This window comes from Xyrauchen texanus, chromosome 34 (assembly GCF_025860055.1).
Source record: "Xyrauchen texanus isolate HMW12.3.18 chromosome 34, RBS_HiC_50CHRs, whole genome shotgun sequence".
In the NCBI taxonomy this organism is placed as follows: Eukaryota; Metazoa; Chordata; class Actinopteri; order Cypriniformes; family Catostomidae; genus Xyrauchen; species Xyrauchen texanus.
Window position 1 is genome coordinate 6553160 of NC_068309.1, and position 15449 is coordinate 6568608.

Below are 15449 nucleotides of genomic sequence, written 5' to 3' on the forward strand. Positions count from 1 at the left end.
TTGGTCTGTTCTCACCCAAAACTGATTAGGTCACTTTAGAAGACATGGACTTGAAACGTAATTTTATGCTGCCTTTCTGTGCTTTTTAGAGCTTCAAAGTTTTGGTCATTATTCACTTGCATTTTATGGACTGTTTTAAAAATCTCAGGTTGTTTTCAGCAGAAGAGGGTGAGTAAATGATGTGTGAATTAACAATTTTGGATGGCCTTTCCCTTTAAGACACACTAGGCTTTGAGTGGGCAAAATTATGACACTGAATCCAGGATATGATGTAACGCTCCATGGCGTCTGGTTTTAATAACTATGCAAACCACCACTAATTGCATATAATGTTATATTCATAATGTCAAAATAAAAACATGCAGCTTTGAAATATGTATTGTATCTTTGTCCTTTCAGTCATCTATTGGTCTTCTAGTCATCAGAATTCATAGGTGACAGTTCACCAAGCTTGAACGTTTGAACTGAGAGCAGAGTGTAGCGTGGCGGTGGATTTAGCGAGTTGGAACGCTTTCAAATTCTTTGATGCCACTTGTTTTGGAATTCCGTACAAATGGCTCCTCTATCAGGCCACACCCCTTTTGACCCTTTGACTCCACCTTCTGAAGATAACACCTACGAGCCATTGGTTGCTCATATGGCTGTGTCACAAATCAGGGGTGGGGCTTCACGGGCTAATAGCATGTCTGCTCGCCCTGACATCTCATCTGCCTCCGCCCTTCCAGTGCAATCACTAAAACCTTCATCTGTTAACTGTATGTTTGTTTGCCATCTAATCTAACAAATTTTTTTCCTTACATGTCATTTTTGGTGCCGTTTTGTCCCCTCACATTCATCCAAACACTTCCTGCTTTTCCTTAACCGTCCAATAGTTGCTCGACACATTCAAGCAAGCGCTGTTCATTTTTTGTTACGCGGGGTACGGGCTATTTCTGCGAACACATGATATATACATACATGAATATGATAATGTCCTGTTAATATGAGTATGTATTTATTGTGACAGTTGTTTTGTTAATGTTTCTATGGTTTTACCCTGTGGAGTTCCCAGACAAGTTTCAGTAACCTTGAGAACAAGGGTCCATGTGAAGTGTCGGGTTACATCTTATGGTTTCAATGTACTCTGAGCCAAATGTACAGGTTATATAGACATTTAACATGCATCATGTTAACTTGAACTAGACTCCATGCTTTAGGCTTTTGATTAATCTGATTCTTTTTCCCCGTTTTATTTGAATTACTGTGATTTACTGGAGAGAAGTCTGTTTGTATTTGAGCTTTTTCTGTAATGTCTGTCGTGAAGAGATTATATTTGTAATTTCATCATCTTCCACGACTACTCGCGACTCCTTAAGGCACATAAATAATTGTAACTTTTCTTTTTAGATTTTGCAATTCTCTGACACGCTCATTTTGGGTCCAGGAGAGGTTTTTGGATATTGTATTTTATTTGAACTGAATCTAGGTAGGTTTGAAGCCCAGAGCATGCTCACAAATCACAGTAAGCATCATCAATATAACAATGTATTTTTTTTTCACATCACAAAACTGCTATTTGATGCTGAAAGCTTTTATTACAGTATGTTACAAAGCGCTTATTGATGAGTTATAATATTTTAGGTTGAATGAATTGAGCAGACTAATAACTGACTAGTTGTTGATGAATCTGTAAATATAAAAATGTGTAATAAATCAGAGGATGTTTTGAAAAGCAGAGAACATCTCGCCATCTTCAAGAGGAAAACATCATTATGTCTGTCTTCCGTCCTTCTGTGTGAACACACAAGTGCTATGTCTCTATTTGAGAACAAAACGATTTATAACATTTCAACATTTTGAGCTTTGTTGTACGCTGCCGCTATCACCTTATGGCATTCACAGACACACACACAGCTGTCTCTGTAACATAAGAGAGCTGATATGTTGCCTATGAGTGACAAGAATCAATTGTCCTCGGCCCCTATAACTGCTCTAACACCATTCCCAAATCAGAGAACTATAAATATAATTCTACACATGCATAGCTATACGTACTATAAGTCTATAAATAAGAGTGAACTACCAAAACATTGTTAGAGTCTATTTTTAAATTTCGATTAATAAAAATGTCCTGGTTTCTTTTCTCTGCTTTGCTTAGTGAATTAAATTTTTTTTTGTCACATTTGGTGGGTCTGCCAAATGTTTGTTTTGCACTTTTGTTTGTGTTCCGTTTGTTATGCTTGTGTTTTGGTGCACTGAATACTTTGTATGTGTTAACTGTGCCAATTAAAAATAGAGGGGAAAATTAAATCATTTTTGTCTGAATGTATTACTTTGAGTGTGTGTGTGTGTGTGTGTGTGTGTGTGTGTGTGTGTGTGTGTGTGTGTGTGTGTGTGTGTGCATTATGAAACTACTTGCATGAAAACTTGAGTGACCCATTTCTAAGATGTGCTATAACTGTGTACTAGTAATAATTCTATACGAACATTGTATCATTAGTCATCTCATTTCTATCCAGTCTTAAAGGGATAGTTCTCCCAAAAATGAAATTGCTCTCATCCCAGATGTGTATGACTTTCTTTCTTCTGCTGAACACAACAAAAGATTTTTAGAAGAATATCTCAGCTCTGTAGGTCCAAACAATGCCAATGTACGGTTACCAGAACTTTGAAGCTCAAAAAAAGCACATAAAAGCAGCATAAAAGAAATCCATATGACTCAAGTGGTCAAATCCATGTCTTCAGAAGCGATATGATAGGTGTGGTTGAGAAACAGATCAATATTTAAGTCTTTTTTAAATTTAAATGTCCACTTTCACATTCATCTTTTGTTTCTGACGAATCAAGTTCTTCATGCATATGTGACGCTCCTGTTCTACCCACTCCGTACTGGACTGAACTGGCATATCCTGCATTGGAGGCAGGTGCGCTAATAAGGAAGCTAAAGGCTACAGCCTCTAGTGTCAGTCGCTAGTCCACCTCTTGAGGTCAGGAGAGTGATGTTTATACACATTACACAGCTATCTATAAGCTGGCCACCGTTACAAATATCACCACCTACTGGGCAGGGAGGAGAATTTATAATAAATAAAGACTTAAATATTGATCTTTATCCCACCCACACCTATCATATTGCTTCAGAAGACATGGATTAAACCACTGGAGTCCTATGGATTAATTTTATGCTGCCTTTATGTGCTTTTAGGAACTTCAAAGTTTTGAACCCATTAATACAGAACTGAAATATTTTTCAAAAAAACTTTGTGTTCAGCAGAAGAAAGAAAGTCATACACATATGGGATGGCATGAGGGTGAATAAATGATGAGAGAATTTTCATTTTTAGGTAAACTATCCCTTTAACCCAGCGGCAAATCCATTATTCAGAGGTGAATTTACGTTACGTAAATTATTTACACATTCATTTTATTAATACATTGTTAATCAAATCAGTTTCTAATCATTTATTTATTTGTTCCTAATAATAAGCATTAAAAATTATAATTAAATATAAAATATTTGTTAACTAACAGTAATTTAGAATTTACTGTGTGCCTTGAATTAGGATCTCTCTACTTCTAGAGAGCAGAAACGTAAAAAAAACAACAACAAAAAAAACTATATTTTACATCTAGCATTAAAATATCTAACAGCAAAGACTACACCCACATACTAACGACAGAACTTACACTTACACTTGCCAGTTACAGAGCATGTGACGTTAACTCTTACGTCGCCATGATTGTTCTAACGTGTCTCCTATGCAAATGAGCAAGCGTTGCAAGGTGTATAAAGACTCGCAAAAAAAGCTCTTAAAATAATTCCAATTAATATGTTTTTAAAACAAGTAATATACACTTTAATATATAACAGGTATCATAACCAACAGTATACTTAATTTAGTCACCGTTGTTGAGTATATCTAGCCATATCCTGCCCTTTATTTGCTTTCAAATCTCATTAGTTCAGTTTTGTTTGAAAGAAAATTTTGATAAGGATGGAAGATCTTAAGTGGTTTTCATCAACATATGTGGTTAAAACTTTGTCACCTTCTCCGTGGCATGTCAAACCAGGGTTTTCCGGTGTGTTTCTTTCTCATTTTATGTACTTGACTCATTATCAAAGCTTACAACTGACCGGATGCTCTCTGTCTTATAAGAACAAACTATTCTACACATTCTACAGAATGGAAATATAACATTTAATATATTTTTATTTGTTAAATATTATATATATATATATATATATATATATATATATATATATATATATATATATATATATATATATATATATATATATATGTAGGTATATAAAACAAATGCAGTCGTGTGTCTAAATGTGTAGTTATGGCTTATATGAGGGTGAATTTAATTTATGCACCGGACACTTTAGACCAACCTTTCACTTTTTGTGGCACCGCCAATATCGTTGGTCTTTCATCAGATCAGGCATTAATTATACTCGCACATATTTTCTGAATCACCATATCAATGCCACATGGTACCTGTTACTTTTCTCAGCGCTGTTGGCGTTGGATCACAGTAGTCTGAACCTCTGGCGCCCCTACAAGCAAACAACTTTGTTGTCTCATATGAAAGCGTTAGCAAGCATTTTTATTCAATGCCACAAGTACACAATCGCATTTAGAATATCAATAACATCGCCAGAAAAAAAAATCCACATAAGAAAGAGTTAACTAGAAACCCAGTGTTACTCAATCGTGCTCCACTGCTACAGTTTAAAAAACTACACATCCCATAAAGCAACGATTTACGTTCTTAAAATCACGCGAGATTTGTTTGAACGAGCAGGCGGGAGTCTCGCGTCTTTCATCTCAAAGGCCAAACGGATGACTTGGCGTTGTTTTTCATTGTTGTTTAATCCAGTTTAGATGTGGATCAACTTTTGCATCTTTTCGGATTATTATTTGTGATTATCTTCGATAAGAAACGATGGATTCGGTAGATGAGGATATATCAGCTCGGGTTTTGTTGAGGAGAGTCCTGAACACCGAGTTACCCAGATCTCCAGTAACCAGAAGGTAAACAGATTCTCTTAAAACCTCATTTAAACTTCATATAAAATGTCGTTTTTGCCTGATTTTATAGTTAAACAAACATAAACTACACACATTGTAATGTATATGTACTAAATATACATATACATAAACGGCATGCAAATTATAAAAAAATTAAATAAAAAAAACACGTTTCCATTTTTCTACATAGTCTAACAGTTCACATTACAGAAATGGTTCAGTTTGCATATTATTTCCTAATATGTGTATCTTATGTGTGAACTATTACATTCAAGTAATAATGGTTTATTCCAGCTTGAACGTGTGATAAATAAATACATTTTATTTATTTTTGAATTGTACAGTTGGACACATTCCTGTTATATTGTATATTTTTCCTACCACAGTTGCAAGAAAAAGTATCTGAATCCTTTAATGACCTGTATTTATGTATAACTTTGTCTTAAAATCTGGTTTGATCTTCATCCAAGTTACAATAATGAACAAATGCAATCAGTTTTAACTAATAATACACAAATTATTGTATAGTTCTTGTACATATTGAATAAAAAATCCACAGTCTGGGTTATTAAAAGTATGTAAACTCATAGGCTAATGAAAAGTTAATTAGAGTCAGGAGTTGACAAACCTGGCATCCTATTAACGAAACGGGATCTGAGGTGTGGGTTAGAGCTACATTTTTGAGTGCTAGTCACAGGAAGCATCTGCTGCTGTGGACCATGCCTAGCAAAATGAGATCTCAGAAGACCTTTGATCAAGAATTAAAGCTGGAAAGGGTTACAAAGATATTTTGAAGTGCTTAGCTATTCATTAGTCCACAGTTAGACAAATTGTCTATAAATCTGGTACTGTAGCTACTCTCCCTAGAAGTGGCCGTCCAGCCAAGATGACTCAAGGGGCACATCACAGAATGCTCAATGATGTTAAAATGAACCCTAGAGTGACAGCTAAAGACTTGAAGGAATCATTGGAACTGGTTAACATCTCTGTTCATGAGTCTACACTATGTGGAAAATATTAAACAGGCATGGTATCCTTGGCAGGACACAACAAAGGGAGCAGCTGCTTTCCAACTAAAATATTGCTGTGTGCCTGAAGTTTGCCAAAGACCACCTTGACACACTTCAATACTACTGGGAAAATGTTTTGTGGACTGATAAAACTAAGGTTGAATTGTTTGGGAAGAAAACACAGCACTATGTATGCCGTAAAAAGGGCAACACAAACAAACATGAAAACATCATCCCAACGGTGAAGTATGGTGGAGGGAGCATCATGATGAAAAACCAGCTAATTCCAAAGGGTTCACATACTTTTTCTTGCCACTTTATATATTTCATAATGGTTCACATTCACAGTGAGCAATTAAAAATGTTAACTATGTACACAGAGTACTGTATGTGTTTGTGTACATGCCTTAGATGAATGTGTATTGTTGTATATTGCATTTTAGTATGTGTGACAGAGGTGTGTGTGTTGTGTTTTTCAGTGGGACCCGTCTACGCCGCAGTATGAGGTCAAAAAACACCCCTGGACTAGAGAGCCCTGGAGTTGCCTTGCGCCACAGGCTCAAGAAAAAACTTCACGAGGTTTGTTTGGTCTTCAAATGATGATATTATGCATTTAATAACATTCCAAATAGATTTTACTAACACCATTCTTTTCCATTTCAGAGTGCCTCTCACTCACCTGTCCCTCCCCCTAAACGGCAGAAGTCACTGGGAGGAAAGACAAACCCTCCGTCCGCGTCCCCACTGTACGACGAGGACATCACAACTCGTGGCCTGCTCAAGGGAATCATACAGACAGGTAGCTTATATACATTATCCAAATTATTTTGCACATACTGAACCACACATTGCTTAGATAATCACAAAAAGTTACTGATAAACATAATTTCAAAGTATTGTTGACATACAATAGTAAAGAAGTGTTATTATTGATCAAGAAGCAAACATGTTTTTCCTGTTTACCCATATGTTCCAGAGACTGAAACCTCACTGCTGATGTCAGGTCAGCCTTTACTGCAAAATTCAGAACCAAACGCAGGAGATTCTTCTGCCTCCAGCACTGGAGATAGAACGTTAGTGCTTACAACTTCAGTCCTATACATTCAATGATCTTCCCTGTACAGGTTGTTTTAATGAGCTCTGTGTTTATCTTAGTGAAGGTCTGTCTGGAGTGGAGTTGTCTGATCTGACTCTACACACTGAACCCCTGACACATGTGGTGAGGGGATTGAGCCGCAAGAAACCACAGCGTGCCTTCAGTGTATCATGGTTTGAGAAAGAGCTAGAGCAACTGCCAGGTGCTGACCTACCTGTTACACATTTCTGATGCCTTTGATTTTGTCAAAGGAATAGTTTACCCAAAATTGACAAATTCTCTCATCATTTAGTCAGCCACATGCCATCCCAGATGTCTGTGACTTTCTGTCTTCTGCTGAACACAAACCAAGCTGAATCTACACTCTGTTGGTCCATTCAATCCAAGTAAATGATGGAAAGAACTTTTGAAGCTCCTAAAAGCATGTAAAGGCAGCTTAAAAGTAATCCATTCAAATCCAGTGGTTAATGGTTAAATCCATGTCTTCTGAAGCGATATGATAGGTGTGGGTGTGAAACAGATCAATATTTAAGCCTGTTTTTACTATAAATCTCCACTTTGAGCAGCTCTCCTATGCTCATTCATTAGGCCTGTCACGATATTATTTGATCTAACCACTGTTATCGTGCACTTCAAATTCCAATCACATTTCAATGCCCAAAATAAGGGAATTTTAAGCAAATATACAAATGCTATCAAAGGCACGTTTATGTGTCATTCAGTTGAACTCTGAGCATCACTGAGCCATAAAGCTGATGTCAGCAAGAGCAGCTCCTGTCCGGAAGTGCGTGTGAAGCGCACCGATGCGCACACCGTCAGCAGAGGCTCACGCCAAACTCCCGCGAAAATATAAACGAACAAATATAACATTTTATAGTGAACGCAAAGCACTGCGGCTTCACTTGAAACGATTGTGTAATTGCAAATGCAATTACTCTTATGCTGCCTTTTACAGGTGCATCTCAAAAAATTTTAATATTGTGGAAAAGTTTCACGTAATTTAATTCAAAAATTGGAACTTTGATATATTCTAGATTCGTTACAATTAAAGTGACATATTTCAAGCCTTTTTTTGTTATCTTGATGATTACGGCTTACAGCTCATGGAAATGAAAAATCCAGTATCTCAAAATGTTAGAATAAAGAATTTATAATACAGAAAAATTGACCTTCTGAAAAGTATGTTAATTTATGCACTCAATACTTGGTCGGGGCTCCTTTTGCACAAATTACTGCAAATAATTATTGCTCAGTGGTCCAAAGTCCTCTTTTCAGATAAAAGTCAATTTTGCATTTCATTTGGAAATCAAGGTCCCAGAGTCTGGAGGAAGAGTGGAAAGGCACAGAATCAAAGTTGCTTGAAGTCCAGTGTGAAGTTTCCACAGTCAGTGATGATTTGAGGTGCCATGTCATCTGTTGGTGCTGGTCCACTGTGTTTTCTCAAGTCGAGAGTCAATGCAGCCTTCTACCGGGAGATTTAGAGCACTTTATGCTTCCATCTGCTGACAAGCTTTATGGAGATGGTGATTTCCTTTTCTAGCAGGACTTGGCACCTGCCCACATTGCCAAAACTACTAGTAGCTGGTTTGCTGACCATGATATTACTGTGCATGATTGGCCAGCCAACTCGCCTGACCTGAACATATCTATGGGGTGTTGTCAAGAGAAAAATGAGACACCAGACACAATAATACAGATGAGCTGAAGGCCGCTATCAAAGCAACCTGGGCTTCCATAACACATCAGCAGTGCCACAGGCTGATTGCCTCCATGCTACTGGATACTGGATTTTTGATTTCCATGAGCTGTAAACCGTATAATCATCAAGATTGCAAAAAAAAGGCTTGAAATATTTTCCATGATATTCATATTTTTTGAGATGCACCTGTATATGCATTTTGCAGCTTAAAAATTCTGGCCACAATTCACTTGCATTGTGTGGACCTACAGAGCTGAGATATATTTCTAAAAAACTGTTCTGCAGAAGTAAAAGTCATAAAAATCTGTGTAAATAATGAGAGAATGTACATTTTTGGGTACTACCACCGTAACGCAATTTATATTGTGAAAATGCCCTTAATAACTCATGTAGAGTACAAAGAATTTCTCATTTGCAGGAAAACATTTGATAAGCGCAATCAAATATGCAGCACAACTCGTTCTTCTGCATCAGAAATCAGACAATAATTGAATCACTCTGTTTTACATGTTCTCAGGCAAATCAGAAGTGGTGGCTGATGTCTCTCAGGAGAAACAGGATATATCTCAGGATCTGGATTTCTCTGCTGGCTCAAGGAGGTAAAAGCTGTTGGCCTGGCCTGAAAACCTGTGGAAAATCTTGTCTCACATGCATTCAATATTTTACTTAGTCCTTAAAGAAATCCTGATAGTTTAATTAGCTACGTTTTGCTCTTGTCGTGTTACATTGCTCTGTGTTTTGCTTAATGATTTAGATTTTTTTGTATATGCTAGTTGTGGCTCAGGTGGTAGAGCGAGTTGGCTGCCAATCGCAGGGTTGGTGGTTTGATTCCCGGCCCACATGACTCTTCATGCCGAAGTGTCCTTGGGCAAGACCCTGAACCCCAAGTTGCTCCCAATGGCAGACTAGTGCCTTGCATGAGTGTATGAGTGTGAATGGGTGATTGGGACACAGTTTAAAGCGCTTTGGTAACCTCTAAGGTTAAATAAAAGTGCTATATAAGTGCAGACCATTTACTATGTTCAAAGGTTGGTAAAATCTTCTGAAGTACCTTAAAATATAAAAACGAACTTGTTTTCTGTTCCCATTTAGTAATGCTGGGAAGTTTATTTTGCAGCACAACTCAAGACTGCATTTACACTTTCAGAATTTGTAAGTGTGGTTCTTGTTTACGTTTGTCAGTGGCCTGAATTTGACCTTGAAGACCCCATTTGTGGAAAAGCGAACAGAGAGGGCAGGGCTTCAGAGGAAGGTGTCCAATCGGAGGCTGCCATCTGTGGATGCGTTTGACGAGGCTGTGCAAAGATGTCTTGAGCAGGGCTATGTCCAAGGTTTGTTCCTGGACTCAGAATTTACGTGTCCTCCAATTATATTCTGTCTAAAGCAAAAATGGTCTTTCTCCTTTAGGTAACTCTGTATTTCAAGATGGAAAAACTCTAGAAGATTCTTCATGGCAGAAGTTAACTCTCGGTCTCAGTGATGTTACTGAGCTTTACGTGCAGCCTACAGGCTCGACTGCTCAGCCCAAGAAACACGAAACCTTGGTACCATCTGCAGAGCTTGAGAGAGAACATGATCTCGAGAGTAATGGAGAAGAAATCCTAGAAACTCAGGATGGTGATATTCCTGAAGTACCTGAGCTTTTAACCAAAGACAAAGAGCATGAGATGGAGTCTGCATCACAGGATGTGGAACAGGTGGAGATGGTACCTTCATCCCAAGAGGCAGGAGACGGCATGTCTTTGAGTTATGTAAATGAGATCGTACTTGCTCCCACGCAGGCGATGACTGAGTCACTTACTGAATCACTGGATGTGGAGATGCCAGAGACCCAAACAGAGGAGGAAGTTGAGGAGGAGAATGTTCCAGGGGACATGGATGCATCAACGAATCAAGAGAGAATAACTCGCAGAGCGCACCGCTCAGAAGGCAGAGGTGTTGTTTTAGGAGTTCCACCAGGTTCAAGAGTCACAAAGAGTCTTGGCACTGGATTGAACCCCAGAGAAAAAGGTGAGTAATGATAGACCACGTCCGATAAATAAACGATACACAAAATATTATATTGTGCATACAAGCTCACATTTTTCTGTTCAGATCTTCTGGATTTTGTTAATGGGAGCAGAGAGAATTTACAGAACATTCCTGATGAAGAAATCGAACCACAAGATGGCCCTTTGTCCCCCCCTCTTTACCCTGCAGCAGAGGTCAACACACCTGAGCGAAGGTCACAGAAACTTGAGTCAAGTCTGGCTGAGGAAGATTTGCCAGAATATGCAGGTGATGATGCCCCAGAGGAGATTAACCAGTCAGAGGAAGAGGATATGGTGGAACCTGAGGCAGCCAATCAGAGCGCTGAACCTCACTCATGTCCTCCGGATGAAGAGGAAGACATCATGATAGAGCCTGAGGCAGCCAATCAGAGCGCTGAACCTCACTCACCTGCTCCAGAGGAAGAGGACTTGATTGACTCTGAGCCAGACAATCGGAGCACTAAACCTCAATCACCTGCTCTAGATGAAGAGGAAGAGGACTTGATTGACTCTGAGCCAGACAATCGGAGCACTAAACCTCAATCACCTGCTCTAGATGAAGAGGAAGAGGACTTGATTGACTCTGAGCCAGACAATCGGAGCACTAAACCTCAATCACCTGCTCTAGATGAAGAGGAAGAGGACTTGATTGACTCTGAGCCAGACAATCGGAGCGCTGAACCTCAATCACCTGCTCTAGATGAACAGGAAGACATCATGATGGAGCCTGAGGCAGCCAATCAGAGTGCTGAACCTCACTCACCTGCTCCAGATGAAGAGGAAGATGATGACGACGATGATGCTCGTAGTGCAGGTGACTCCTACCTCCTTATAAGTCATGTGCTTTAAATCATTTTTAGAAGTCTGACTTTCTGGCAAATCGGTTCATTCAGACAGTTAATGTAAATTTAACTGGTTCAAAAATTTCTCAATTTATTTTGAACTCTATTTTCAAATAAGTTACATAGATGTGTCAAATATAGAAATGTTTGAGAATCGTTTAAATAGAAGCATTACTGCTAAAAAAATTGTATATCACTAGGTCTAAACCTTCATCATCTACTTTTGCATTGTGGTATCTTTTACTTCCAGAGCTGTCCTTGAAAACACCTGCTTTTATACGACAGAAGAGAGCGATCGCAAGTCCTTGTGCTCTGGATACTCCCACAGTCCTTAAGCAATTGAATGCTGGGTGATTAACCAACAACATTCTTCCTGTTTTCCATTTTACACTGTCTCCTTTCAACCCTAATGCAAATTTAAACCCTGTTATCCCAGTACTGCCCCTCAGGTTGCCAAACGAGCCCGCAGACAGAAGCGTCAGACAGGCAACAACGTCCTTCCCAAGAGTTACATCATGAGTGTGTTCAAACACTTCGCAAAGACAAAAGTGGCCAGTGACGTCTTCCCAGCCATAAATGAAATGTATGTGAACCATTTGTCACATTATCAATGAAGAACTGTTGTCTAAAGTGAAGTGAAAATTCATTTACTCAACCCCCATATGACTTTCTTCCGGTGAACTATGTTTAAGCTGCTTTTTTCCAAACAGCGAAAGCATATATTGACCGGGGGCCGTCAAGCTCCAGCAAAAGGACAAAAAAAGCACCTTAAAAGTAGTCCCATATGACTAGTTCACTATATTCAAAGACTTCTGAAGCCATACGAAAGGTCTGCATGAGCAACAAACCGACATTTTAGACGTCATTTGCTGAATCTTCCCCTCCGCAGAAGCTCTCAAATTTACGGAGCCCATTTGAGGACAGGGTGGAGAGTGTGTGTGTGTGTGTGTGTGTGTGTGTGTGTGTGTGTGTGTGTGTGTGTGTGTGTGTGTTTTTTTTTTTGAAAAAGTTTTGTATGCCCTCACAATAGTTTGCTTTCCCTTGCAATAAATCTACCATGGTTTTTCTAGAGTAACCATATTTTAACCATGATATTTGTAGTGAAACCATAGTAATAATACAGGAAAAGTACAACTATGGTAAGAAACATCATCATTTTGTGGTTATTCTGGTTTTACTATACAAATACCATAGTTTAACCATTACCCATGGTTAATCTATCCCTATACAAATCATTGTTATACTATACTGTATTGAAACCAGGGTTTCCACCGAAAAAACATGCATGCTTGCCTTTCATAGTTACTACAATATTCGGGTTCCCACGCATCCTGAAAAACCTGGAATTTTGCAATGCAGTTTTAAGTAAAAATTTAATCTGTATGTGCGGTGTGCTTCAAAATGAATGTCAAAATTACCTTTCAATAACCAAAATAAACTGTACATCATGACCTCATATGGCAAATAGAATGTCCTGGAATCACCGGTACTACAGTACTACTATAGTGTAAAACACAAATTAATAAATCACAGAAAAACTAGAGTTACTACAGCCATTCTTATTACTATAGTATAGGAAAACCATACCTCCGCCAAAAAACATGGAACTCTCATGGCTACTACTATAGTAAAGCCATGGTTTTACTACAGTAACCATAGTTAAACTTTGGTATTTGTATAGTAAACCCATAATAACCACACAATTATTATTTTTAATTACCATAGTTTTGTTTTCCTTTATTATTACTATGGGTTCTCTGTGAACATCATTGTTAAAATATGGTTACTATAGTTAAACCTTGGTTGATGTATTGCGAGGAAATGCAAAACCATTTCAGAATAAAAATTCCCGACCGGTCCTCTAAGGGGCTCAGTTGAAATCTAAATAACACTTATGCATAATCCAACAGGCTGCATCGCATTTGGTTATGAGTCATGCGAAAACCATTGCTATTTGGAATCATTGTCATTAAACCCGATGCAACACGTTTTTACATGCTATGTTTATATTTGCACAAAATGAGATTTGAGAGGGTTGCCAGAGAGGATGATTGTGCTAGTGTTTGTCTTTAGAGTACTTGGAATATAGTGCACTAGTTGTATGGACTACTTTTATGGTGTTTTTTTAGAGTAATTTTGAAGCTTGACGCAATCTGTCCCCATTCACTTTCATTGTATGGAGAGAAAAAAAAATTCTCTGTTTGAAACATCTCTTTTTGTGTGAGCTAAAAAACAAAAACGCCATACAGGTTGGAACAACATTAGTAAGGATGGTTAAATAATGTTGTTATACAACATCTCAATGATAAAATGTGATTTTTGTTTTCTGTAGTCTTAGGAAATACTTTGATCGTCTAGCAGATGATCTGGAGGCATACGCTGCACACGCCAAACGTAAAACTATTGAAGTTGAAGATTTTGAGCTGCTCATGAGACGGTAATATTCGTCTAATAGGTTCACGATTTATAAAAAAAAAAATGTAGGCATTCAATTAATGTTTTTTCATGTGATCTTTCTCAGGCAAGGGTTTGTGACCGACAACACACCCGTGAACATACTGATAGAGAAATATCTTCCACTGGAGTATCGCAAACTCCTCATTCCCGTTGCAACCAGTGGAAACAAAGTCATTCCGAATCAAAGGAGGTGAATGATGGACGGGACAACTTTGCATATCAGATTATCTTCTTGTAAATATGTTCTTATTATGTTGAAAAATATAAATATCTTGTTTGGTAGATAATGATGATTTGTGCAATATATAAATGCCATTTGTTTTATGCAGCACTGTTAAGAATGGTAATAAATGCTTTTGTCGTTTGTATTTTGGCCATCTATGTATATTTTCTTAAACACGCAAGTTTTTCCCAGCAGACATTAAAGACCTGATGAAATTAACTTTTTTTTTTTTTTTTACTTCAAATATGTCCCTGGTATTACTGTATATAGACTATATACCCCTAATTAAGCTGGCTCTACACTAGCTGATTTTTCCAATGATTTTCAGGTATTAGCTTCTTTAACATAATCACCGGCCAGGCAGAGGGAGACCACGCCCATTAGCAGCTCTCAGCGGGAGGTGTCAATCACTTGACCATCAGTAATGCCTGCTGAGTTAATGGCTTCAAGCACTGAAAAAACACATCTGTTTTGTATGAAAAAAATCTTTGTCACTGAAAAGGACTGACAAGCTGATCTGAATTTAATTTCTTTTTTTAATCACACTCTGCCTCGTATCATCACAAGCGCTGATTAATATCCGTAGTGATTCTGTCATTCTGCAGAAATAGTGCAAAAGCAATTAACGGCGGATAAAAATAACCTTGACATTTGAGAGTTTTGGCTCATTTTAAAATATATCCTTGTAAAAGCCAACCGAACCATGAAAAAAAATGCAACTTTGTAACTATTTTAGCCCATGTTTTAGAACAAGCAAGCTACAGTTGTGAGGACACCCCAAATCAATCTATTGCAGTTTTACTCGTGTTGTTATTTTGTCAGAGAGAGAGATAGTTGCTGTGAGTTGTTATGTGTGTCACACCTTCACCATTATTAATCGGAAAGTGTGTCGTACCTCTGACTGAAAAGAGCAAGATCTCAGCACATCAGTCTGCATGTGTGACACCCTCGGCTGAAATGAGTTGTTGTGAGTTTGCAAGTGTAGAGCTAGCTTTAAAAAAGAAACATGGGACAGTATGAACCCTCTTTTTTTTTTATCAGTCTCAAAAAAACACATAATTTCTACGGAATGTA

At 38.0% G+C, this 15449-nt stretch overlaps 2 protein-coding genes and 1 non-coding gene across 3 annotated transcripts in view; all 3 read left to right on the plus strand.

Moving 5' to 3' along the window:
- The window catches only part of LOC127627627 (formin-binding protein 1), a 54668-nt gene extending 52364 nt beyond the window's left edge, over positions 1-2304 (plus strand). The window contains 1 exon segment of the mRNA XM_052104089.1: positions 1-2304. This exon segment is cut by the window's left edge and continues 1265 nt beyond it. The gene's annotated coding sequence lies outside the window, so the exon portion shown is untranslated.
- A 1641-nt stretch (positions 2305-3945) lies between these two features.
- Positions 3946-4058, plus strand: LOC127628298 (U6atac minor spliceosomal RNA). The gene has a single exon (XR_007968648.1). It is a non-coding gene; the product is annotated as a U6atac minor spliceosomal RNA (small nuclear RNA).
- Positions 4059-4798: 740 nt separating this feature from the next.
- Positions 4799-14573, plus strand: cenpt (centromere protein T). Its single transcript, XM_052104085.1, has 13 exons — positions 4799-5021; positions 6508-6607; positions 6692-6827; positions 7005-7101; positions 7184-7326; positions 9341-9422; positions 10006-10154; positions 10231-10833; positions 10918-11667; positions 11946-12045; positions 12132-12278; positions 14028-14132; positions 14217-14573. Exons 1-13 carry the CDS (start codon positions 4933-4935, stop codon positions 14344-14346), a joined length of 2631 nt encoding a protein of 876 aa, XP_051960045.1. The 5' UTR covers positions 4799-4932; the 3' UTR covers positions 14347-14573.
- Positions 14574-15449: the final 876 nt, after the last annotated feature.